General features: G+C 44.4%; 10 protein-coding genes across 10 annotated transcripts; 5 read left to right on the forward strand and 5 right to left on the reverse strand.

Annotated features, from left to right (window-relative positions):
• Positions 1-515: 515 nt before the first annotated feature.
• BDB00DRAFT_833208 (uncharacterized protein) lies at positions 516-3097 on the reverse strand. The gene has a single exon (XM_053124261.1). It carries the CDS (start codon positions 2935-2937, stop codon positions 715-717), a length of 2223 nt encoding a protein of 740 aa, XP_052977607.1. The 5' UTR covers positions 2938-3097; the 3' UTR covers positions 516-714.
• A 258-nt stretch (positions 3098-3355) lies between these two features.
• BDB00DRAFT_978381 (Prefoldin subunit-domain-containing protein) lies at positions 3356-4405 on the reverse strand. The gene is made up of 6 exons (XM_053129951.1): positions 4229-4405; positions 4036-4137; positions 3843-3950; positions 3697-3751; positions 3495-3618; positions 3356-3369 (listed from the first exon to the last, which is right to left on the reverse strand). Exons 1-5 carry the CDS (start codon positions 4372-4374, stop codon positions 3586-3588), a joined length of 444 nt encoding a protein of 147 aa, XP_052977608.1. The 5' UTR covers positions 4375-4405; the 3' UTR covers positions 3356-3369; positions 3495-3585.
• A 466-nt stretch (positions 4406-4871) lies between these two features.
• On the forward strand, positions 4872-6565 carry BDB00DRAFT_789602 (uncharacterized protein; the record flags this gene model as incomplete). Its single annotated transcript, XM_053120884.1, has 4 exons — positions 4872-4879; positions 5778-5918; positions 5984-6252; positions 6348-6565. 4 exons carry the CDS (start codon positions 4872-4874, stop codon positions 6563-6565), a joined length of 636 nt encoding a protein of 211 aa, XP_052977609.1.
• A 125-nt stretch (positions 6566-6690) lies between these two features.
• On the reverse strand, positions 6691-8028 carry BDB00DRAFT_833217 (DUF2407 C-terminal domain-containing protein). The gene is made up of 6 exons (XM_053124262.1): positions 7783-8028; positions 7427-7687; positions 7225-7345; positions 7093-7164; positions 6901-7014; positions 6691-6828 (listed from the first exon to the last, which is right to left on the reverse strand). The coding sequence occupies exons 1-6, from the start codon at positions 7900-7902 to the stop codon at positions 6770-6772; spliced, it is 747 nt and encodes a 248-aa protein (XP_052977610.1). The 5' UTR covers positions 7903-8028; the 3' UTR covers positions 6691-6769.
• A 605-nt stretch (positions 8029-8633) lies between these two features.
• On the forward strand, positions 8634-9132 carry BDB00DRAFT_767242 (uncharacterized protein; the record flags this gene model as incomplete). The annotated part of the gene is made up of 3 exons (XM_053119654.1): positions 8634-8776; positions 8861-8973; positions 9050-9132. The coding sequence occupies 3 exons, from the start codon at positions 8634-8636 to the stop codon at positions 9130-9132; spliced, it is 339 nt and encodes a 112-aa protein (XP_052977611.1).
• Positions 9133-9193: 61 nt separating this feature from the next.
• On the reverse strand, positions 9194-10828 carry BDB00DRAFT_492706 (uncharacterized protein). Its single transcript, XM_053117582.1, has 4 exons — positions 10592-10828; positions 9825-10453; positions 9662-9727; positions 9194-9591 (listed from the first exon to the last, which is right to left on the reverse strand). Exons 1-4 carry the CDS (start codon positions 10701-10703, stop codon positions 9403-9405), a joined length of 996 nt encoding a protein of 331 aa, XP_052977612.1. The 5' UTR covers positions 10704-10828; the 3' UTR covers positions 9194-9402.
• A 1067-nt stretch (positions 10829-11895) lies between these two features.
• BDB00DRAFT_833228 (uncharacterized protein) lies at positions 11896-15308 on the forward strand. Its single transcript, XM_053124263.1, has 4 exons — positions 11896-12054; positions 12248-12323; positions 12472-12780; positions 12883-15308. Exons 1-4 carry the CDS (start codon positions 11992-11994, stop codon positions 15063-15065), a joined length of 2631 nt encoding a protein of 876 aa, XP_052977613.1. The 5' UTR covers positions 11896-11991; the 3' UTR covers positions 15066-15308.
• A 1229-nt stretch (positions 15309-16537) lies between these two features.
• Positions 16538-18231, forward strand: BDB00DRAFT_833232 (uncharacterized protein). The gene has a single exon (XM_053124264.1). The coding sequence runs from the start codon at positions 16611-16613 to the stop codon at positions 18105-18107; it is 1497 nt and encodes a 498-aa protein (XP_052977614.1). The 5' UTR covers positions 16538-16610; the 3' UTR covers positions 18108-18231.
• A 297-nt stretch (positions 18232-18528) lies between these two features.
• BDB00DRAFT_721650 (pseudouridine synthase) lies at positions 18529-19263 on the forward strand (the record flags this gene model as incomplete). Its single annotated transcript, XM_053118184.1, has 1 exon — positions 18529-19263. A coding segment is annotated over one exon (735 nt), but the record flags the coding sequence as incomplete, so codon positions are not given.
• Positions 19264-19827: 564 nt separating this feature from the next.
• Positions 19828-21810, reverse strand: BDB00DRAFT_874396 (mitochondrial carrier domain-containing protein; the record flags this gene model as incomplete). The annotated part of the gene is made up of 6 exons (XM_053127219.1): positions 19828-19896; positions 19970-20096; positions 20177-20348; positions 20419-21169; positions 21252-21298; positions 21372-21810. The coding sequence occupies 6 exons, from the start codon at positions 21808-21810 to the stop codon at positions 19828-19830; spliced, it is 1605 nt and encodes a 534-aa protein (XP_052977616.1).
• Positions 21811-23104: the final 1294 nt, after the last annotated feature.

The following is a 23104-nucleotide window of genomic DNA, read 5'->3' on the forward strand; positions in this document are numbered from 1 at the left end:
ATAGGTCTTTCCTTGCAGCAGCATGTCGGGGAGCGAGAAAGAAAGATTTATCTGAACCTGCAAAGGCCCAAAAAAAGAAGCAGAGCCGATCAGCATTAAGAAGGATAAAGGAACACTCCCGAAAAAAAAAATCACACTGACAGGGGTAGCTATCACCCGATTTACAGCAAGAGACCTAGAACAGACCTGCAAGTTCAACTGTTGCTTAGCTGCGTTGTTGTTGATGTCGCTGTTGTGTGCTTACAGGCATCAGTACAAAACCGCATTATGGTTACCAAGCAGCGTGATAAGTCTAGATGGGAGTCTTGCTCTAAGGAAAACTACGCATAACTGCCCATGTTCAAACCTACGAGTGTGCAGGAAACCCGCCTCGATGTACACCACGGACCATGTGCTCCGACCACTCTGCAACGAACCATCAGAAAAAATAAAGAAGGTTAAGGTCGCACAAGATTTGTATGGTGGGCGCCACACTAATACACACACGCCCTACATATGAGATGCATTGAAATCATGTGATTATAGATACATACTTTAATGCTCTACGAAGAGGTAGCGATGGTAATATCTAATTTGCGGTAGAGATGGGAATGAGGTGGTAGGTCTATTATATTACAAGAAAGGGGTAGAGAAGGGAGAATAGTGAAAAGAACATCACAAAACAAAATACACAGCACAAAGAATAGTATATATAATATGTATATAGAGCATTATTTATATCCGTAACCGACTCTTCAGTTCGCAGAATCCTCGTCCGAGTACGACGTGGCCTTGCCCTTCATACTCTCGCAACCATCGTCGTACCTTATCAGGCTTGCCCATAGTATACGCCGTCCAACAAAGATACCACATTGTCCGCTCGTTCGCCTCGATGCCCAGTCGCTCAAATTGTTTGACCAGTGACCGTGCCGCCGCCAAGTCCTTGTTGAACACAGCTACCCCGCGAATCCAAATGTTCAGAGACGCGGTGGTCAGTTCCAGCTTCTTCCGAATAGCCTCATCAAGCAGTTCTCTTTGTGCTTTGACCGACGACACTGCAAGTCCTCGTTGCTGATTCCGGTGATACGCATGAATAAAGTATCCATCCATCATCATATTATACAAGATCGTCTGGTCCAGCGGCTCTTCCTCGGACGGATCTGGTAGGAAGCAACGCCTGTCATCCTCGGCAATCATCATGTCAAACAGCCTCCGGGTCTTTTCAATGTCCACGTATCGCGACTTGATAATGCCATGCAAAAGCACCGTTTGCAACGTGCCATTGGATTGTAATCCGCTGCTGCGCAACTGATGATACAGTCGAAGGATCGTATCAATGTCAATATCGTCGGATTCAGCCTTGCGAATGTAACCGTGTATCAAGGTTGTGTAGCTGACTATATCCGGCGGGGGTATCCGATGGTCGTTTCCAGAATACATGGCATCAATGACCTGATGCGCTGCTTCAAGATCGCCCTGTTGTGAAAGACCGTGAATCAAAAGGTTGTACGCGTAGGATGAAGGTGGTATTTCGTGTTGTAATGAGAATATCTTGTCGAGCAATGTCAGAGCTGCTTTTGTTCGCTTGTGTCGCAAAAAAGTGGTAATAATCGGATTCAATGTCTGTTCGTCTGGAGATATGGGAACGGCCGTGGCAACGTGTTCCAGTACCGTCACAAGCTTTGGTTCGTGTGGGTGTAAGAGCATTGCCTCTACTAATAGTCGTAGCGTAATCGAGTCGCCATCCATATCTTTGCTTTGCATCCGATCGATCCACATTTGCAAGTCATCCCACATTCGAAATTGGCACGAATAGTCAATGAAAGTATTAAAAGTTGCCATGGTTGGTTCAATGTTACAATCTTGCATTTCATTATATATCGCATTAGCGCCTTCCATAGCACGCTTGCCTTGCTTGAGTTTGGACCGAATCAGGATGTTGAATGATGCTGCGTCAAATTCCACGTTACGTTCCTGCATTTCTCGTAACACCACTTCCGCATCCTTGAGCCAGTTTTGACGTAGACTAGCATTCAATGCCATGTTAAACAGCTTGATCGTCACACTACCTTCGTCGTCTCGGGGTATCACTTGAAGCAAGCTGTTTATATCCTTTGTGCGTCGGTAATACGCAAGCAGTCGGCTAAACAGATGTATCTGCAGTCGCTCGTCGTGCTCGCTACCGGAACAATACCGTACCATCTCGACCAATTTTTCACGGCTCCAAAATTCAGAAGTATCCTTGATAATGCGCCAAGCTCGGATATTCTCGTTGGTATGCTGAACAGCCCAGGGCCGAATAAGCTGAACAATGTCCGGGGGCTCGAGTTGTGCAATTTGCTGATAGAGTTCATGGCGTATACTGGATGGATAATACGATACCCGAGAAGTTCGACAGAGCGCTTCCAATGCCTTTGCAAATTGTTGTGTGTTCACAAACGTTTCCAAATCCGCGACGCTGCAATGCGGCTCGTCCTTGACGTTCCTTCGGCGCGTATTCGTCCGTCGTTGGTCATTGATGCTTTTTTGCTGTTGTTCCTGTTGTTGCTGCTGCTGCTGCTGCTGTTGCTTTTGTTTTGCTGCTCCTGCACTCTCAATGAGAGCTAAAATGTCAACCGGACTGTCGATTTTTTGCAACATATCGTCATTGGCCAGATCTTCCTCCTCTTCGACTACTGGCGCAGCCGATCGCGTTGCAATCGATGCTGTAGCTCGGCATGTGGAGAATTCTCGGTGCAGTAGCGGTGTACATGGTGTCGTCCAATGCGGCGATGGGTATTTGTTAGGGTCTGAATATTTATAAGAGAGCTGTCGACGTAAGGTTGTTGCGGATGGTGGAGGTGTGGTGGCGTTGGTGGCGGTTGGTTTCGCTTTTAAATAGTGTACAGAGAGTAAAAGTGAGCGCGCTTTTCTCGAGACATGGCGTTGAGTGGGACACAAACAAGAGCTAAGTAGCATCCCGTTTTCATAATGTTATCGCAATACGTGCGTTGTTGGGTTTATATGTAATATATGGGCGGGAGAAAAGCAGGGTAAAAGTGGAACTTCAGCAGGGTGAGCACGGCTCAAGCCACCCATGACGTTTCTCGTTGTTAGTGCCAGCCCTGACTGAAGCTTACATCCTCAGCAACCCCGACAATTATAGTGTCGTGGTACCATGGCGACGATTTTGACAAGCACCACCACTACTCTATGCCAATGACGCTCGTCATCACGATTAATAGCTTAAAGGACCATACTACCCTCTTTCTACTAGGGTAGATACACAATATAACAGTTTCAACCCAGATGATGTCATATCTTGTTTATCCCCCACATTTCTGGATATTCACTTTGTCTCTCGACAACGCAGTCTATAAACTAAGTCTCCATGATTATACGTATAAATTACTAGTTATGTTGAGATGTGAGCATTAATGTTAGCGGGGACCTCTTCGTTGAGCCACCTCACCAAGGGCTAATACCCCAATTCATTACCAAGTCACCTCAACTACACACTTGTCAATCAACCATACCATTTTGAAGCCATCCCACCTTCTGCGTTTCAGTTGAGATTATGTCTTTATATGCCAAATATGTACGATTTACTATAATACATTACTATCCTTATCCTAGGATCTCTGAGATTGCTTCTAGTGTCTATTGTTTATCCGCCCAAGGATGAATGAGGTTAATAAATTTACGGCTTCCATAATAAATCCGTGTATATATAATTACCATTTTAATGTGTGCACGAATCTTGTCTGCTTCCTCTGAGTACTTATCAGCCGTGCTATACAGAGCAAGATTGTAATAGTTTGTTTAAAAATGCACAATTGCATTTCGTCCCTTCCCACCAACAACACAAAAGACGTATAGATTACCTTTGCAATTGTTTTTCCTTTTTATCGATAAACTTCTTTGCTTCATCCAGTGTAAACTGCACGTGGAATCCGAATCCAACATTGACATAGATATATTTTGTATCGGGTCTACATTGGTCAAAGCTAAAGTGAGCAAAGAAAGGGAAAAAATCTGGACCGCTAATGAAGGCTTTTGCGAATATGCATAGCTTACATGTGAGCCTGCACATAAAACTGGGTACCCAGATCCACCATAGTTTTTAATTCGTCCAGCTCATTTTGTTGGATTAACTCGATCTGTGATTTTAATTTCTGGCTGTTTAAAGATTTTTGTTGTTGAGTAAGTGATTGGATTCATCGATAGTAATTGTGTATACAGATAACAAAAGGTCAGGTATAAATCGTACTATTCTGAAATTGTGTCAAAAACCACGTCTCGGGCATCGAGTGTTGCTTTCAAACTGGGCTTCAGCTTCAAGTTGATGAACTCTTCATATTTGTTTATCAAAGCGATTCGATCTCGATCGTTCTTGCTAGGCGAGGGCGTTGTCATTTCCTCCAAAGGAAAGAAAGAGGAAGCGGATTGCAAAGTCAGTTGACTGGAAAATTATGCATCTTTCCGCGTTACTATTGTCGTTACACTCGGCTTGTCATTATTATTTAGTTGCCCGTGACAGTGTACGACATGCTTTTCTGAATGCTCATATGTTCTACTAGCAACCGCTCCTCGCTTCGCTCCGCGTCATTCACACAGTCGCGTCGCCATTGGGGGTATCTCATGGACCTTCGAACCCCACTCTGGAGCGAGGCTGTATCAGTACTTTCAGTATTAAGCGCTTGTACACTCGTCACATTCAGAATCAAAAGGGATAGCACGCAAGATATGTCTATGCGTATTTAACAGCAAAAAAGTGTATCCTTTATAACGTAGATATATTCAATAATTAAAGCACACTCAAATGTATATCATATACGCATACGCCATGACTATATGTTAGTGAATTAAAAAAACAGCGTATATAGTAGATGAGCGTAACTACGTATAATACAATGGCACGGTAAATAAGCAGGAGGCGTGTAGAAGAATATTAACCTTACGTGTCAAGTGGAAAGAACGATGTAGGGAGTCATTCAGTGCTGTAGCACTTCCTAAATGGATAACACATTGATATATGACAAATGAAATATTATATATATATCTGCTCCTTTCGATTGCAGATATATGTAACTTGTCTTCACCACTCTAGGAGGAAATAAGACGCTATTGATGTACTGCGCAACTGTGCATTATATCACAATGCATATCTTCGTAATTTCTTTATAAACTTGTACTTTTTAAAGCTTTGTTCATCCATCATTTGTCTCGGTTATAAATCAAGTTACTGCAGTCAGTACTGTTGTATGTTTGCGCTCTTTCTGTGTTCGATACATACTCGCATGATCGTAGGAATATCAATGGCATGCAATTCTTTAATCGTAAAACCAACATGAGGGCGGCGACCCAGATCGCAATGCACCGCAAATAACCATTTTTAAAACATAGCGCCAGTCTCTGTCGTCATTCTACTTTTGAAGCAGCAAGAGCGACAAAGATAGCCCGCAGGACTGGCAATGGCGTCGTCTCGAAAGTAGCCCATAAAGAGGCCATGTGTTTTCATAGCATGATACGTTACTGCGCTATTGTAAGAAAGCTGACAAGCGGCATGTGTATACCTCAAAGCAGTCTGGTGAATGCGAAATGGTGTCGCGTTTGGTCCGTCTTGGTTGAAAAAGGTACAGCGCAGCGTCTTATTCTGACAAAGTACATGCTTCTTTTGCTGTCTCATTGATCCGTTGCCCACCTACAAACACCATCTTGCCACGTCTGCAACTTACATGGATACGGGATTTGGTGGGATCGTCCAATCATCAAGCATATCACACTCAATGTTTAAGCTACCATCTTTTACTTAATAGCAGGTCTGACGAGATGCAACTTGCGACTCGCCTCGTCAACAACCCCAAAAGTGACCCTTGTGAAGACACCTTCGTTCATCGATACCTCGATGCACTTTTCGATGGGGTGCTTTGCTCAGATCCATTGATCGAGACGGAATGGTAAACCAAGAAAAAAATTCAAGAAAAAAATGAGCTGCACTCTTACTTTCTCTTTGTTGGTCTAGGGCGAACGCGTGGATGAATAGCTCGAAGGAAGATCGTGTTTTGGTGTACAAGCCTGATTACATCGTGTTTGTCAAGCCGCACAACGTGAGGTTCGATATCGCTGCTTGTGAAGTCAAGGCACCCAAGAAAACTGCTGCGCCGCCGGTATCCGACTATGTCAAGCTCTGCATAGAAATGAAACGTATACTGCTGAGCTTGGGCAAGGATTTGATCGACGCGCCCTACGTGCTTGGTATATTGGTGACAGGTGGATTGCACACTCCTTCATGTAAACGAGAAAAGCGAACTCATATGATCATATTCAATTAGGACATACGTTGACAACCTACCGGATGGATTTCATGGGAAACAATGCTTTTCGAGCCGTTCAGCTTGCCAAGGCTCCCATCATTACGACGATGGCATCCTTTGGCTCTTTTCCTATCCTTTTGCGAGCCATTATACAAGTGAAGAATCTCGCCCGTCGCCTTGCACTTGATATCGAAAAGAAGCAATTAGCAATGGCAAGCACTGGCTTTAAGCGCTCCATCTCCGCCCCACAATCCTCCATGCCCAAATGGAAAAAGAACAAGAAGCGCTAACGTTCTAAAATAAAGTTTCAGATTAAGAGCGACAAAAATGATGTCAAACCATTTAGTAGCAGTAACAGTACTTAAAATATGTAATTACACTTTAATGTCCTACACTTTCGAGATTATATTGTAGGGCCTGTTTCATCAGCTTCTGAATAAGCATCCAACTGAGGCAATGTATAGGTTTATTTTATACGCGACAACATCAGCACTCTAATAGTATACATGGAGGACACCAAACGAGATATTAATCAGAATTCCTGCAACAATTCCTGCAAAAAGTATGAAATTGATTAATTATTTGTCAAGTTTCCATGGTATCAGTCGACACTGCTTTTCCATACCCATTTGATGCCGTCGCGTAAAAACAGATTCTCGAAACCAGAACAAGCAGATAATGCCCACAAAGAATCCCAATATTAAACCCCACATCATTTCTTTGTATGTTCCTTGTACAGCTGCAAACACAAGATGTTTAATTCGAGCACTGAAGTGACATCCTTTGCATTTAATCACACAGAGTATAGTGTACTTACTTCCATCTGCAAGTGTTTCAGTAGTATTGTCTATCCACTGCTCCTCCAAATTCCGTGCTTCTTCTGAATTATCTATATAAAGTATCACCCGGTTTAGTCACAACACTCCACGTGACATTTCCTATCATTTACCATCGCCACCAGTGCCATGCATTCGATGAAACCTTGCTCGAATGCCTTGTATATCTTCTTCGGAAAATCCAGATTCTCGTAGTCGATCGAATCCAGTGGGTGGTGACATTTGTGGTTCGTTCTAACCATCCATACTTATAAGTATATAACGCACTATCTTCTTTCCTGCATAATAGTCGTAAACATGTATAGTTGTGCTTACATTATTGGGTGAAGTAGTAGCAGTAGAGGTAGAAGAAGAGGACGATTGCTGTGGGCGTGGTTGTGGTGTAGGAGGGATATAGTCGGATACAGAGCAGTGGATATAGACAGGTGGTGGTGGTGGTACTTTGGCTTTTGAGTTGGTGTCGCGAACAAGTTGGCCAATCCCGTAACCACACAACCGTCGAGCATCGTCTAGAACACGTCCATTTCGAATAAGGCGGATATGTTTGTCTTGTGCTTGTGGTGCCGAATGTCGAATCTACTTGGTCAACAGTGTGTTGTATTAGGTCTTTTTTATATGCGTAGTGGTGAATCCGCAGAAAAATAAAGCAAACAGATTGTAAAAAGACAAACCTTTTGCTTAATGTCGGCTATAGAGTCAAGTGGAGAAGCTCGTATTACGAGATCTTGACCTTCGTTCCAGCGAATGTGCAGGTCTACAGATTCATAGTGTTCATCTTGTTCCTGATGCATATTGTGCACGTTTTGGGGTGTATGCTCTTCTCTTTTCTTTTTTCGGTAAAAGCAAAAGGTATTCACCGCTCAAATAATTATAGAGGGCTCACACATAGAAAATAAAACCTTGCTTCGGTGTTGCCAATTGATATAATGGCAAGCGCCCTACTTTGTATAGACATGTATGATAAAGCAAAAGACATCCATTATTGCTTTTACCATTAGGAGAACCACGAAAGGGGAGGCGGGTTGTTCTTTATTTTCAAGCGCTAGCGAGTCGCCAGTTTTGAGAATATTAAAAAGTCAGGAACAATGCTTAAGCAGTGAACGCAGTATATACACCGTCATCACAAAGAGCAGTGCTTAAAGAGTTTAGGGGATACGATGGCAAAGGATTAAGATTTAAGCGATTCTGTGGGTTTATCGTAAACATAAAAAGCATGCTGGTTGGTCCTCCTCTACTTTTTCCACTAAAGAGTATGTGCAAATATCAATGTTCGACGCTATGAGGCATCAACACGCTAACAGATAGCTAGCGGTACCAAAGGATACGACAAGATACTCAGTCTGTGATCTGTATCTCTCGAAGCATTGCTTTTTGGGAGGGGGGGGACCTGTCAACAGCTACCACCACCTTCCTTCGCTTTTCCAAATTTGGGACCATGTGACGCGGCGATTTGGTCTACAACCTAAACAAAAAAAAAACAAACGCTCGCGGGTCTTTTTTTTTTCTCATATCAACACATAGCATGTCACTTCGATCGTTAAAATCAGCTCGCGAGATTGTCGCTCAACTTGGCTCAGGCGTGGGTGCCCAAAAGCTTTTACCTGACGTATCAAAGATTGCCTTGACTTATGCATTCAAGGGCAAGACCGAATGTGCTGGTGCAAAGTAAGTGTACAAACCTTTCCAAACTTGACAGCTTTTTATTATTTCTCTCTACCCGAGAAAAAAGAAAACTAACTGCAATTCTAGGCACTTTTTGCAAGAGAGTCTTCCACGCATGCAATACAACAACCCTAATGTCGAATTTGTTGTCGAAAGTTCAGCCGATCCTGCCACGAAGCCTACTGTCACTGTTCATTTTGGTAAGCAACTAAGGCCAGCTCAGGAGCATACATACACAATGCTTTTCGAGCATCTGTATTGATTATTCTTGTGTAGGTGAACGAGGCTCCAAAGTATTTGCCGTTCCAAGCACGCATTCGGATAGCATATGCCAACAAGTTTTTGAAGCAAAACCATAAGACACAGTTTACACCCATAATATATCGAAAACATGCACCACTCTCATTACCACCATCCACACCATCACCACCACCACCACCACGACTACTACTACTACTACTCTCATGACAAACACACGTTTTCCTTTTTGTACAGACCATTTCCAAGAGAATTAACATAAAAAAAAGACCAATCAACCTGTATAGAAAATTTATATATATCTTCTTTGTGTGTGTTATGCCAAAAAAAAAAAAAACAGAAAAAGCAATCCGGGAATCATCTTTAGTTTGTTATGATCCAGCAACCGTTGTCGAAAGTATCTGAGCGAATCCGATGATAAAGACCAAGACAAAGCAATCCTTGATCAACGCTGATACAATGATCCAGTAACGAAGTAGCACATTTGCTGCGTTGGCCATTTGGGGTGGTAAATATTGGATGAGTGTCGACAGTAGTAATGAACTGCTACTCGTGTTGCCCTACACACCATGATTAGTTTCTAAACCAACTAAAATAGACACTTTTATCAAAAAAAAAAAAAAAACTTACTTGTTGGTATAACATACGCGCCGATTGTAACATCAGCTCCAATGTTACGAAATACCAAAACAATGGCTATAAAGAAAGTCAATCAATGAACCATACTTTTTGTTGGGGCGCTGAGATGAGAGAAAGAGAGTCAGCAGATCACAAAAGAAAAAAAAACACATACGAAATGAATTCCAGAGTATCCTTCAGGGCTTGATGCAGACAGTAGACCAGCAAACCGCTCTGCGCCCACGGTAGACCATTCTGTATACACCGCGTACGCTCCCAACCAAATCATACTGATGAAATGAAGCAAATTCCAATATTTGGCAGAAGTATCTGTCGGTCCATCCATCTGTTGCTGTTGTTGTTGCTGCTGTTGTTGTTGCAACGTGGCAAGTAATGCTGGATTGAAAGGAAATTGTCCGCCAAGCAAGTCGTTCAGATTCGGTGGTGGCACTCCTGCCTCGCCTGCAGCAAACATGGCTTCTAACGAAGGTGTGGTTCCGTCACTTGTTGAAAAGCTAAGTGAAGGAATGGGTTGTGGTGCACCAAGCGATTCACATGGATCGGCATCCGCAGGTCTCGGTTGCGATGTTTGCTGCGATGCTGCTGCTGCTGCTGGTGGTAATGGTGGTACTGAAGACGTTGTTGTCGTCGAAGCCTTTCTGGATCGCAATGTATCCGTTGACGTGCTTGCAAATATTGCGGGCGAAGGCGAACGTGACCTTGGTCGTTCTCGTTGTGGTGTTTCCGATCGCGCAAGTGAAGACGTTGATGTAGAAGGTGATGGTGTAGGTGAAGGTCGATTGGCTATATATTTCCAATCGGCGTGTGCGGGTGGGGAGGGGTGGGTGTATAATCACGTTTAATGAAAATGTCGCTAGTTAGTTTCAATACTTTATAAAAAAGTTAAAGCAGACAGAATGACGAGTTGGAAAACACACATACGGAATGCAGTGCCCGTAATGCGATTCAGTCTGTTTTCTGCAGACGCAAGAATCTTTTGTTTGCGCTTTTCTCGTCGACGCTCAAGTTTTTCTTGTTCGGATAGTTCTGGCATAACACAAGCAACACGTCAGGAAAGAAAGAACAGCAGCAACAGCGGAAGGTGGTGTGGTGTAGAGGCGGCAAAAGAAAAATAGGGTGTTGGTCGATGACCTGGGGTGGGCGCGCGTGTTTTGATTTTTTAGCGTAATCCTACAGTGCCAAAAACGAACAGTGCCAAAAACGGCGCTGTGGAACACAAAGGCATCAATATAAGGATTTCTTTGTTGACACAACACCATCAATGACGCTGCCCACCATTCCAGGCAACATGATTGCTACATACATGGATATTGTGAGTAATTCTGTTCTTTCAAAGTATTAACAGAAATACTACTTGCTATCTTGGTCGTTTGTGTTTCCTATGTCGTCATAGTTAGTAGTCAAAGAACACCTTTTAATATGATCAGACCACACTCCTGGCTCGTTCGACAAAAGGGTGTAGCTAAACCTCTGATGTACGGTTCTCGTTAAGAGTTATGGCAAGAAAGTGCTCGTTTACCTATGACAGTATTGAAATGTATTACATGGATGATCAATATCTATCTGTGCTTGCTACTAGCTCTATTGCTATATTGTAGACTGGTTCATTAATGGAGCACAGAAGAAAGAAGAACAATGGGAACAACCCATCAGTTAGTAGTATATAGGCCACTAGAAAGTCAAGTATGTTGCTGTAGCTAGCTGCTATATCATTTGATGTCAGTTGATATACAAGTTAGGATATCTATGGCCTCGATGCCTCTGCTTAATAACATGTGTGTTTGTAGTCTGTCACACTCATCAGAAGGAAGGACAAGAAACGAAAGCTGGCAGTATAACCAAGTATGGAATTTTGTGAAGGTTCTTTTCATTTTCAGAAAGAAACCCTTCTGGCGAAACTTAATTTCCCTCTTCCCACAGTCAAATGAAAGCGTAATAACAAAGGGTTTATCTCCTCTGGCTTCACTTGACACTAGTTGCCCTAGTCACACTTGGCATCAGAACGAAGCAGCAGCAAAGGCGCGTAGAATGTCACTTTAGGCGTTTCGTACTTTCTGGGCTACGGATAGCGTTCGTAGAGTCTTTATGGTATTACCAATACCATGAATCCTCTGCTAAGGCCAGCAATAACGAGGGTGTGCCAAGGCGGCTTTTGTCGCTGTTTTCATTTCGGATAAACCGAATAAAGTAAAAAAAAAATAAAACCCGCTTTCTCTTGCTATTGTAGACCCTTTCTGCTCTTCTTTTTTTCTTTTTCTTTTTACGCATATACACCTCTTTTTTCCTCTTTTGCTTGTGATCTGGCATTCATAAACATCGCAATGGAAGATGTCCAGTCTTCCATGCTGCTGGCTACACAGCTTGCAGAAAAAGGTCAAATCAAGGTAAGACTGCGGGGTGCTTGTGAATGAGTTGCCAAGTCCTTGTCTTTAGGTTGTGCGATTAGGCAGGATATATTTAGGAGGAGGAGAATTGAGCAACACTCAAAAAAAGAATGCCCTTCTCCCCCCCCCTCATTCCATTCCCCGGAGAGTTTACGCTTGACGCTCATTTGTGCTGCTTTATATTATATATTAGGATGCATACATGACATTTCTCTCGACGACACAACACTCATTGGATTCACTTTACGAAATTAAGTTTGTTCATTCCTGTGAGTAAAACACATACGCAGCCACAGCCCTCCATTAGATAGATAACAGACACACAAAGCTTACTTAAGAATATTAATTCTCACGAGCTGCATTATCTGTATTTCTCTCTATCTAACGAACCACGCTCATACATCCAATATAAAACAGCCATTGTATCCCAGCCAAAGCAGTACGCTGCATTGATCTCCGCCATGCGAACATGTTTATCGCATATTGAAAACATATTAGAAACGCATTCACCAATGTCACCCACGAATCGCATATTTCCTAATAGCGACGCATCATCGTCAGCAGCAGCAGCAGCAGCAGCAGCACACAGTAAAGCACCTCCTCCACCTCTGCCACCCAAACCATCGCGAATTCAAAAGCCAAGTATCCCGCCAAAACCGGCAATTACCACCACAAAAACATCACGCCCTACCTCTCCCACTTCCGACACTCACAATATCCACCAAGGTATTTAATTATTAATAAATTGAACTGGATATATATTTTACTATCAGCAGCAACCCGCATCGAGTCTAATTGCACGTGCTTATTGAAAAAATATAATAATAGACAATGCTGCACCTACTAGCACTAACCATCACCGCCCTTCGACCACAACGACGACGCCTGTGGAGACGACTATAAAGCCATCAGCGCTTCAAAAACACTTACAGCCACCTATACCACGACCACCACCACAACAACAACAAAACAATAGTGACTCCTCATCTGTTTTAAGGCCACTCAGTGCGCCTCAGCCGTACAATGCCCCAACAGACAACCCCCAACGCCCCTATTCCGAGTACCCGTCATCGCCGTCATCGTCATCAGCGATAAACAGAATTGCAGCCGAAGAAGGCGAACTCGACCCTACCCATCTTGTTCCAGCACAAACCAATGCGGGTGACAGTCTTAGCCCACCATCGGTCACCACCATGAACACCGATCATGTCCCCTATATTCCTGCACCGCCACTTTTGACAACGCACCGAGTCCTGCAGGCCAGGCTGGATGAGCTTGAGACGACGGTCAAAGAGTACAAGACGAAAAAGCAACAGTTGGGCAACAGCCATGGACACCGGGATGCAGCTTCAGAAGAAGAACTGGATAGAGTCATATTGCAATACACGGGGATGGCTGCTGATATCAAACAGACACTGAATCGAGTGCGGACGCTTTACATGAGTGCTGCAACCATTCCGACGGTCCTGCAATTCCCGACGCATTTGATTGCTTATCAGATCACTTTGATTGAGTCGGCTGTGTTTTGTGCCATCCCACCTCAAGCGTTACTAGAACATTCGGCACGCCATCCAAATCCACGGATCGTCGCATCGACCGACTTTTTCAACTACTTGACGCGTGTGATTGAGCACGCCATTCTGTTACCACAAGAGGCATCGACGCGCGCACAGCATATCAATCATTGGATCAAGGTCGCCTCTAAATGTCTTGACTTGAACAACTACCAGACCCTGAAGGCCATTGTTTCTGCACTGGGAACGCCACCTGTACAGCGCCTGCGTCGTACATGGGCCTATATACCAAAAAAGAGCCTGACCAAGCTGGAAACACTGAGCGAACTGATGAGCGAGAGCGACAACTATGGCAAATACCGCGAACACATGGGCATGGTGAACGCAAGTATTGTGAACGGCAAAAGCGTTGCGGGCATACGAACAGAACACTTCTCCAAGCCGACCGTTCCTTTCCTCGGCACGTTCATTCATGACATCACCTACCTCTTGGCAGCAGCCGTCAAGTCTGGCAAGGCGCCTACTGACGATCCACGGGTGATGGAGGTGTTGCAGATGATGGAAGCTTTCCAGCGGGGACCTCAGTACACGTCAGCGCCGCCCAATTGGTTTGTCAAGGCATCACAAAAGCACCATCTGCGGCCAGCCTTGTCGAATGCATTGCATAGGAGCGCATCTGGCATTGGGCGGTTTAGTGGTGGCATGTTTGGCATATCCGGAAACAGCAGCAATAACAACGACGATGACGACAGCAGTAGCACCAAGGGAGAGAGTAGCAACGGTATGATGGAAGAAGACAGTGTGGAAGAGCAACAACAGATGATCACACAGTACTTTTTGATGCGATCTTGGGTGAGTCAAAACACGGTGGATGAGCTGAGCATGTTACGTGAGCCGCCAAGACAGCAGACAGGAAGATCGACGACGGGTGGAGGGCCGTACAGTCAGCATCGAAGCACAAGTGGCAGTAATAATCACACAAGTTCCATGATTAGCAACACGAGCTCGTTGATGCGGTTCAGTACGGGAAGTGTGTCGATGGGCACGTCTAGTGGTGGTGGAGGGTTCGATAGTCGTGGAACAAGCATGGAAGAATACTCTCCCGATAGCTATGCCCCTACGAGTCGGAGCAGTAGTAGTGCCCGTAATAGTGCCGACGATCAAGATGCATCAGCAGCAGCAGCAGCAGCAGCTAAAAATGGAGGGTTGTGGCCGTTCCGACGCAGCACAGACAGTCATCGTCCGGGTAGTGCTGGTGATCAAGTCATGGCAACGACAACGACAACAACAAGTAGTAGCACTGGTAATGCGCGTTCTACTCGGAAGAGCGTGCCGAGTTCGAATCTAGACATTGTTTTGACAGCCAGTCAAGATGAGCCGCCACATATACCACCACGTCCTCCTCCACGGAAGGATGATAACAACAATAATGATGAACAGTTCAAGAATGCTTTGGCGCAACGACTTCAGGCACAAGTCGCTGCGCGATATCCTTGAAGAAAACTTACTCGTAGTCATCAGTAATGGAAATACCCCATCCTCTTTGTTTCTTTTTGTTCGTGTCTTTCTCCCCTCCTCCGTTAGTGCCTCCTTCTCCTCCGTCTGCATCACCCTTTCTACCCTGTCTATTTTTGGAAGCTGTATTACATACGACATATCTCACCTTCTTTTATTTGCCAACCACACACACATACGCACTTACAAACACTTGTCACACGCACTTACAAACACTTGTCACACACGCATCGATCCATCACACTCACACTCCATCACAAACCCCAAAAAAGAGATGTATTTTTATCCAAATCTGTAGCATAAACAAAGGGGCCGCCAAGAAGCAAAGCTCTAACTATATAAAAAAAAGGGCTAGAAATAGATGTATGTAACGTAGTAGGTCATACCACCACAGACAAGATCGCCATTATAGATATGTTTTGATGGTGTTTATATGCACATGCAAAATTAGGTTTTTTTTAGATCGTCGTTCTGCCAACTCAAAAGAGAGAGATATTGGGTGTATCATGTACTGTATCATAGTATGTACACAACATACGACAACCACGACAGCAACAATTATATTCTGCAAAGTGTAAATGAGAAAGAGAAAGAGGAGAGAGTGCATGCATGCATGCATTTAGAATATTATTCTAGTTTAGCTTGACCGTTGGGCTGAAGCCATTATCTACACCTTCCCCTCTGTGGGGTATACGCCCGGCGATCCATATTTTTCCACTTGCTTGCTTTGAGAAAAAAAAAACCCTAATGAAACAAACTAATATTCATCCCGTAATACAGGAAGAAACCCGGGGGGGTGGGGGCTTGACTTTCTAATGATAGACCTTGATGTGCGTAGTATTGACCATGTATCATACAGTATGTAAGCGCAAGATGTAGGTAACACTACGACTGTAATCGCGTTTACTTGTAACATCTCCACTAAAGAAAAGAGGGCGTACATGTCTTTTCTAGATGTACACTAACACTAGCAGATGGATGTACATAGCAGAAACGTTAATAATAGTGTACCTAATTATTACACCTCCTTGTTCCATATTATCACACAGATAGCGCTTTAAAACCATTGGGCGATCCTCTTTATCTTTCTTCTTACGTGTGGCACGTCGTCGATCCTATAATTTCTTTTTTCTGCTCATGCATGGGAGTGAGTATGTTTGTTTCACACTGCTTTAGGTTTAGATCACAAACAAAGGCAATCGACGACATCCAACCCCCTATGGCGCAAATGTCGGATGTATGAGAGAGAGAAACTCTATGGGTTCACCGATCTACGAGCTACTATGTACCAAGTGTATTACAGAGACATTTTCTTTGGGGGGATGAGGTTGTTTAGGAGAAGAGATTGAGCGGGGAAAGAGGGGTTACTGAAGGGCGCCAAAAAAAAGAACCAAAGAGTCTCTAGCTTATAAAAGCGAGAGTCGCGTTTCTATTACCTTTTCTTCTTACTTTGTTTTCATTTACTGACCTCGCCTTTTAAAAAAACTTGTATTGCTATACCTCTTTACCTTTTAAAATAACAACAACATGAAATCTGCTCCTCTTGTATTGTCTGCCTTGGCACTTCTTGCCGGATCCGCACACACATCTCCTGTGCCTGGTGCTGCTGGCGTCTCGAGACGCGATCTGAAACAAGTCCGTGCTGAGCCTATCCAAGTTATGAACCATGCAGTAGCATACGGTGACATCCATGAATTCGTCAAGCGCCATGGCCATCATCATTCGTCGTCGTCCTCGTTTTCCTCTTCATCTGACGACAATGGTGACAGTGCCAGCACCAGCAGCAGTGGTGAGGATTCTTCTTCTTCTGGTGGCAACGTTGAAGGCACGGAAAGTGGTGATCATCCGTCTTCAACGGCCAACAATGACGGTGCTTCTGGTTCCTCCTCAAGCAACGGTGGCGAACATGACGGTTCCTCCCCCTCTTCGGATGCTGAAACTTCCAGTAATGCTGATGTTAACTCTTCAAGCAACCCTGCAGACGCTTCTGGCGATGTCTCTTCTGATGGTGTCCATGATGCCTCTTCTAGTGGTGGTGAATCTTCTGCTGACAGCAATGGCAATGATGACTCTTCTAATCCTTCCGCAGAAACTGAAAGCAGCAGCAGCAGCGATGATAGTGGTGACCACAGCTCTGAAGCTTCCACGGCTGCACCTGGTGACCATGGCTCTTCCTCAGCCAGTGACTCTGGCGATAGCTCTTCTGCTGACGCTGACGCTGCAGATGCTGCTTCTGCTGAAGATGGCAGTAGTGGCGCCACTAGTGGTGCCGATGACAGCTCATCCTCACCATCTGACCAAGAAACCAGCAGCAGCAGCGGCAACAACGGTGATACTCAAGATGAGAATTCCAAGGATGGTGTTGTAGCTGCTACCGTTCCTTCCACTGAAGAAAACAGTTATTCTTCTGAGGACCCAACTGGCCAGGACGATCCCATTTCTGCTGATGCCACTTCTGCCGACGACGCATCCACGGCTGACGCTACTTCTGCCGACGACGCATCCACGGCTGACGCCACTTCTGCAGACGATTCGACTACCGCGGACGCTTCGTCAGCAGATGGCCAGTCTACAGCAACCGATGATGCTACTTCTGCTGCTGGTGGCGAGGACCAGTCGACAGATGGAGCAGCTGTTGGCGGTATGGCTTCTGATGGCACCACCTCTGCAGATGACGCCTCCGCATCTGACGCTACCAGCAGCAGCGACCCTGCAGCATCCGGAGACGCAACGGCCAGTGATGCAGCAGCAGCTAGCGACGACTCCTTGGCCAGTGATGCCGCCTCTGTGACAGACTCATTCGCTTCACCATCAGGTGCTCTGTCATCCTCATACCCTATGGCAAGCAGTAGCAGCAACGGCTTTCCCCTTGCATCTTCATCTGTAGACGGTCTTTCTCCTTCTTCTTCGTTCCCCAGCGGCATGCAGCCCTCAACTGAAGCGATTCCTGCTTCTGCAGTGGCACTTGATCCTGCTCATCTTTTGGTTGCCCCAGTCTTTGTTTTGATCGCCTTGGTCTTCTAAAAACCCCCACGCCGCCCTATTTATTTTTGCTCTTTTATCCATTTCTTTAGTGTATATGTTCCCATCTTAGTTTGTTTTATGTCTTGTAGAAGTCTATTAACTTTGTTCTTTTTCTGTGGATAAACCTCTTTTTTTGTTTTATCCTGTCAAAATGAAATAAATTTCAGCTTATCATAACCAGAGAAAATATTTATAAATGTCACTCAAGAACATTTTATCGTTGTTTTTGCGTCATACAAGAGGAGGAGGACCTTATGCTGATCTCTCAAGGAAACAATTAGAACATCGTTTGGCTCAATTTGAATTCGACCGTCTTGGCAACAACAACAACAACGACCAAAGCCCAGTTACCACAGCAACAGCAGCAGCAGAAACAACACGACAACAACGACAACGTAGAGCTCAATTTGATCAGCACCGCATCGCGTTGCAAGTGTCTTACCTAGGGTGGAATTACTATGGATTCACATCATCAAACGCCCACACTGAAAAAACCAATCCGACTGTTCAAGGGCAGTTGATGAAAGCTCTTTTACAAGCCAAACTCATTCAAGATCCTGACAGCTGTGAATTTACGCTTAGCGGAAGAACCGACACTGGCGTAAGCGGTATGGGCCAAGTCATTGCACTCAACGTGCGCAAAACATCCGGTAGCGATTTACCGTACCTACGCATGCTCAACAGCGCATTACCGCCTGATATCCGAGTATTAGGATGGACACCGGTCCCTGACAGTTTCAATGCGCGTTTCGACTGTCGATCCCGGACCTATCACTACTATTTTCCAGCCAACAATGACATATGTATTGATCGAATCAGAAAAGCAGCCACGTATTTACTCGGCGAGCACGATTTCCGCAACTTTTGCAAGTTCAATCCGTCCAAAAACCTTGCGCATTATCGTCGTACCATTCTTTCTGTCAATGTAACTACTACTACTAGTGCTGATAAGCACAGACCCTCTTTTGCTCGACTCGAAATCAAAGGCACCGCGTTCTTGTGGCATCAAGTACGCTGCATTGTATCCATCCTGTTACTCGTTGGCCAACGTCTTGAAGAACCTGAGGTCGTGCAATGGTTGTTGGATGTCGATAGAGTGCCTGGCAAACCTGAGTATCCTTTGGCAAGCAGTTTACCTTTGGTGTTGTATGAATGTGACATGATCAACAAACAAGAAGACAATAATGGCGACTTGATATGGCATCGAGAGTCCACCGAACGCACACGGAATCATTTACGGTTATTGTGGGGTGAACAAATGACCAAAGCCCTGCTTTACGAAAGTTTCTTGAAGGCAACAGAAGAAATGGGAAAAGTATCAACGAGATCCAGTGTGAAACGCATTCAACTCGGTGCAAGCAAGGAGATATTGACCTCGAGCTACAAGCCGCTCATGGACCGGAGGCGAAGCGATCCTTATTCACTAAAACAGCAAAAGTATAATACCTCGCATACTAAAGTTTAAACCTAAACAAATATCGGTAATAATAAAGCACGTATTAGTTCGTATCATGAAGGAGAGGAGATGTAATTAATGGTAATTTTTTCTGTATATGTATGCATGTTGTAATAATATGTACAATTTATGTTTAGGATTCTAATAGAAAAAAGAAGAATAAGAAGAACAGTATTATGTAGTTTGGGGGAGAGGGAAAAGGTAAAACGGGCATGAACCAACAGAGTGTCTATCAAACAACCAAAAAACATTAATGGTACCATCCTAGCTGATTCCCAAAGACCGTTTGCTGAACTCGTACACAGCATAACTGATACTGACGGATGGGACGACCTGTTTTTGTTGCATGAAAGGATCTGTCAGTAAAACTGTTGTTGAAAAGGGTTTGGTATAGATATATATCTACCTTGAATAATGTTGGTCCCAGGCCTTTGTAAAAGCCTCGAACACCGTCAGCTTGAAATGTTTTTCTGGCAGCGTCCCAAGCAGAGGAATAGCGATGTGGGTGGCCTGGTGTACCTTGCGCCTGTAATCTACATACGGTAATATATGGAGATAGGAGTTACTACCATACATTTGCAAGATGGACAATGCTATGAGCCATGATCGTTACCTCGTCCGGACAAGATTGAGCGGATAAACAGTGGTGGCGCCAATTGAGCCACTCACCATACCACATGCCCACAACACCAGTACATTGGGAAGAAGCAAATCGTTGCTTTTCCGTTTTTCCTCCTGACCATTCATGTAACGCAAGTAGGTAACTTTGAGTGTCTCGTAAATGCCTAGCATCATCATCATTTCCATATCAGCTCGTTGTTCTCTCCTAACTATTGAGTTAATTGAAATACTTACCCATATCTAGGGCTTGGTATGGAAACACGCCCAACAAACCAAGCGTCAAACCAGGCCAGAACGCACGGATGCCCTGGGCTTTATACATGTTGATTGCAGTGTTGACAACAAACGACCGACCATTCGGAGCAACACCACTACCGGCACTAAGCACAGGGTTCTTGGCTTGATCGCCCACCTTGGTCGACATGATGCGTGTTTTAAGGGTTTCTACGGGGTAAATGCAAAATTGGGAGCACAGACCAGCCATGCCGCCAGCAACAAATCGGGCACCCACCGGAATAGCGTTCTTATCCTCGACACCAGTGAATTGGGCCAACAATGTCTTGGCAGTTTCAAACACATAGAACTTGATGGCGGATTCTGGGATAATCTTCATGACGTTCAATCCATTGCCAACAAAGAAGCCGCGGAAACCACCTTGACCATAAATTTTGCGGACGGCACCAACGATGGATGATGAGGATTCTGCTGCTGCTGTTGATGATGCTGGTCCTCCTTTTACAGAGGAGGCTATATTTTGGATCGGTCTGGGCGAAGTTTGTGTAATCAGGTACACTTTGAGTCGGTCAAAGGGTGCTGTACATGTTCGTGAAACAGCACCCGCAATGCCGCCTGCAGCAAGGTACTTGTAGGCATTCTGTGCAGCTTCGTCGGTATGCGAGAAGGAGACCTCGGCGTCCTGGGTCAGTTGTGTCGATGTTTGATAATACTGGTAGATTTCTGAAATGGTTGTTTCCTGTGGCAACAACTGTGTACAATGACTAGATGTCAGAGGCACTACAAATCACTCTTTGGATGCTTTTAAGTTCTCTTATAAATGATCTGCTTACCAACAAGAAATCGCGCCAATCCTGAAAATCAATGTATCCGTTTCCCTCTAAAAATATGTATTACACGGTCATAAGTATACTTTCTCTCTGGAAGAAAAATAAACAGCCCTTTATCTTTACCAGTATCAATCACTTGGATGAATTCGTCCAGTTCATCCTTGGTGACGCGTATCCCTGCTGCCTTGAGTGCATTCTCGAGATCGTCAGCGCGTAACCGATTGTCGCCGGACTGGTCGATTTCCGAAAACAAATCCCACAACTCCTTTTCTTTTTCAAGCACATAGGTTCTAAATTCAGAATAGTCTATTGCGCCGTCCCGAGCCGTGTCGCATTTTGCCAGGAGATCGGTGGCATAGCGTGTGTGGGCAGGCAAATGGGTGAGTTTATGGAATCCACGAAGAATAGCAGCTGCATCAAGGTATCCGTTTCCGTTACTGTCCAGTGAATCAAACAAGCTTCGAATACGGTTTTCACGCTCGGCAGCCTTTTCGTCGTAATATGGGTGTCGAGCTTGTTGTTGTGTGTTGTTCAAAGATGTTGGCGGTGGTGGTGATGCCATGGGATACTATTTTAGCAAACGCAAAAAAAAAAAAAAAACAGGCAAGAAGCGGAAGGCCAACAAAAAGTTTTGGATCAGCAAAACTCTTTCTTTCTCGAAAAAAGAAAAACGGAAAGCGTTTTGGAAAAAACGAAAGAGAAAGAGAGAGAGAGTGGGGAGGTTATTTGTTCGTTGTGCTGTCGACAACCGAGAGAGAGACAGAGAGCCTAAAGGGACAGGCAAGAAAGAGAGAAGAAAAAAGCAAGGCCAAAACTCACACCGCCCACCCCACCAACCCCTTTCCGTCTTCACAGGACCGCGCGTAGACCGGATCCGACGAAGATGCTCACAGCTCACAGCAGTACAAATTTTTCGTTTCGCGCTAGCAAATGGGAACACGTTATTCCTGTTACGGCAGAATTGTTTATAATGCATATCCAATCGGCACCACCATGGATATCACGTACTTTATTTTTTGCATCGCCAGGCACACATATCGACCATGAAGCTGATGCCTCTCTCAATATGGTGAACAGTGCTCAGTAAGCTGTCACGACCGGCTGTATTGTATTGAGATCCAAATGAACAGACGTCACACTATTGCCAATATACAAATTAATCTTCAGATACAGTTGTGGGGATAATAGGTACTAATATGAAAGAAACCGGTACATACCAGTAAGACACTGAACGACGATACAAAAGCAAATTTAAGACGATAAAACAATTAAGTGGGGAAGAGAGGTTTGTGAAAAACTATAATATATCCATGATCCGTTAATATCCTTTACATCCTTGATATTCCATATAGATTCCGTTGGACTTCTGTCTGCTTCACATACAAGAGTTATCCGTTTCTTGTGTCTTGAACCAAAACCTTGTTCAAACGTAGCCCAAAAAGAAAGAAGGGAAGAAAGAAGCCAATGTTTATTTATGATGATAATTATATTCAAATACTAAGAGTGCAAAGGGGTTGTGTGGGCGTATTGTCGCAATAGGGGAATGCTTCACACTTTCACGTCACACACTTCGCTGTTACAACAGCTGACACGACGGCTGATGGACTGTGCTCAGACATATCCAATCCAACGTGATGAACAAGATTTTGATTCAGGATGTGATCAGAAGATACATAATATCGAGTATATCAGGCACTACGGTAGCATGTTTTGCTACTTTGTCAATCGATGTCTTCCAGCCAAACTGTAACTCGTAATGAAGTAGGTTCTGGCTCTAGTACCGAACCAGAATTATATAAGCCGAGCGCTCTGACATTACTCGAGATGTATATGTATCAACAGTAATGATTGGGGGC

Source organism: Zychaea mexicana (genome assembly GCF_025766255.1).
Source record: "Zychaea mexicana strain RSA 1403 chromosome Unknown BDB00scaffold_59, whole genome shotgun sequence".
NCBI classification, from domain to species: domain Eukaryota; kingdom Fungi; phylum Mucoromycota; class Mucoromycetes; order Mucorales; family Lichtheimiaceae; genus Zychaea; species Zychaea mexicana.

Excerpts from the sequence above, each read along its gene's own strand:
- BDB00DRAFT_833208 (XM_053124261.1), bottom strand. The coding sequence starts at position 2,937 with ATGCTACTTAGCTCTTGTTTGTGTCCCACTCAACGCCATGTCTCGAGA.
- BDB00DRAFT_978381 (XM_053129951.1), bottom strand. The coding sequence starts at position 4,374 with ATGACAACGCCCTCGCCTAGCAAGAACGATCGAGATCGAATCGCTTTG. Across the intron at positions 4,138-4,228 it reads TTTGACACAATTTCAGAATA|CCAGAAATTAAAATCACAGA; the intron begins GTACGATTTATA and ends ATCTTTAAACAG. Across the intron at positions 3,951-4,035 it reads TTTTATGTGCAGGCTCACAT|ACCCGATACAAAATATATCT; the intron begins GTAAGCTATGCA and ends TGACCAATGTAG.
- BDB00DRAFT_833217 (XM_053124262.1), bottom strand. The coding sequence starts at position 7,902 with ATGCATCAGGAACAAGATGAACACTATGAATCTGTAGACCTGCACATT. Across the intron at positions 7,688-7,782 it reads TAGCCGACATTAAGCAAAAG|ATTCGACATTCGGCACCACA; the intron begins GTTTGTCTTTTT and ends TTGACCAAGTAG. Across the intron at positions 6,829-6,900 it reads TACGCGACGGCATCAAATGG|GAATTGTTGCAGGAATTCTG; the intron begins GTATGGAAAAGC and ends TACTTTTTGCAG.
- BDB00DRAFT_492706 (XM_053117582.1), bottom strand. The coding sequence starts at position 10,703 with ATGCCAGAACTATCCGAACAAGAAAAACTTGAGCGTCGACGAGAAAAG. Across the intron at positions 9,728-9,824 it reads GATACTCTGGAATTCATTTC|CCATTGTTTTGGTATTTCGT; the intron begins GTATGTGTTTTT and ends CTTTCTTTATAG. Across the intron at positions 9,592-9,661 it reads CGCGTATGTTATACCAACAA|GGCAACACGAGTAGCAGTTC; the intron begins GTAAGTTTTTTT and ends CATGGTGTGTAG.
- BDB00DRAFT_833228 (XM_053124263.1), top strand. The coding sequence starts at position 11,992 with ATGGAAGATGTCCAGTCTTCCATGCTGCTGGCTACACAGCTTGCAGAA. Across the intron at positions 12,055-12,247 it reads CAGAAAAAGGTCAAATCAAG|GATGCATACATGACATTTCT; the intron begins GTAAGACTGCGG and ends ATTATATATTAG. Across the intron at positions 12,781-12,882 it reads CACTCACAATATCCACCAAG|ACAATGCTGCACCTACTAGC; the intron begins GTATTTAATTAT and ends ATATAATAATAG.
- BDB00DRAFT_833232 (XM_053124264.1), top strand. The coding sequence starts at position 16,611 with ATGAAATCTGCTCCTCTTGTATTGTCTGCCTTGGCACTTCTTGCCGGA.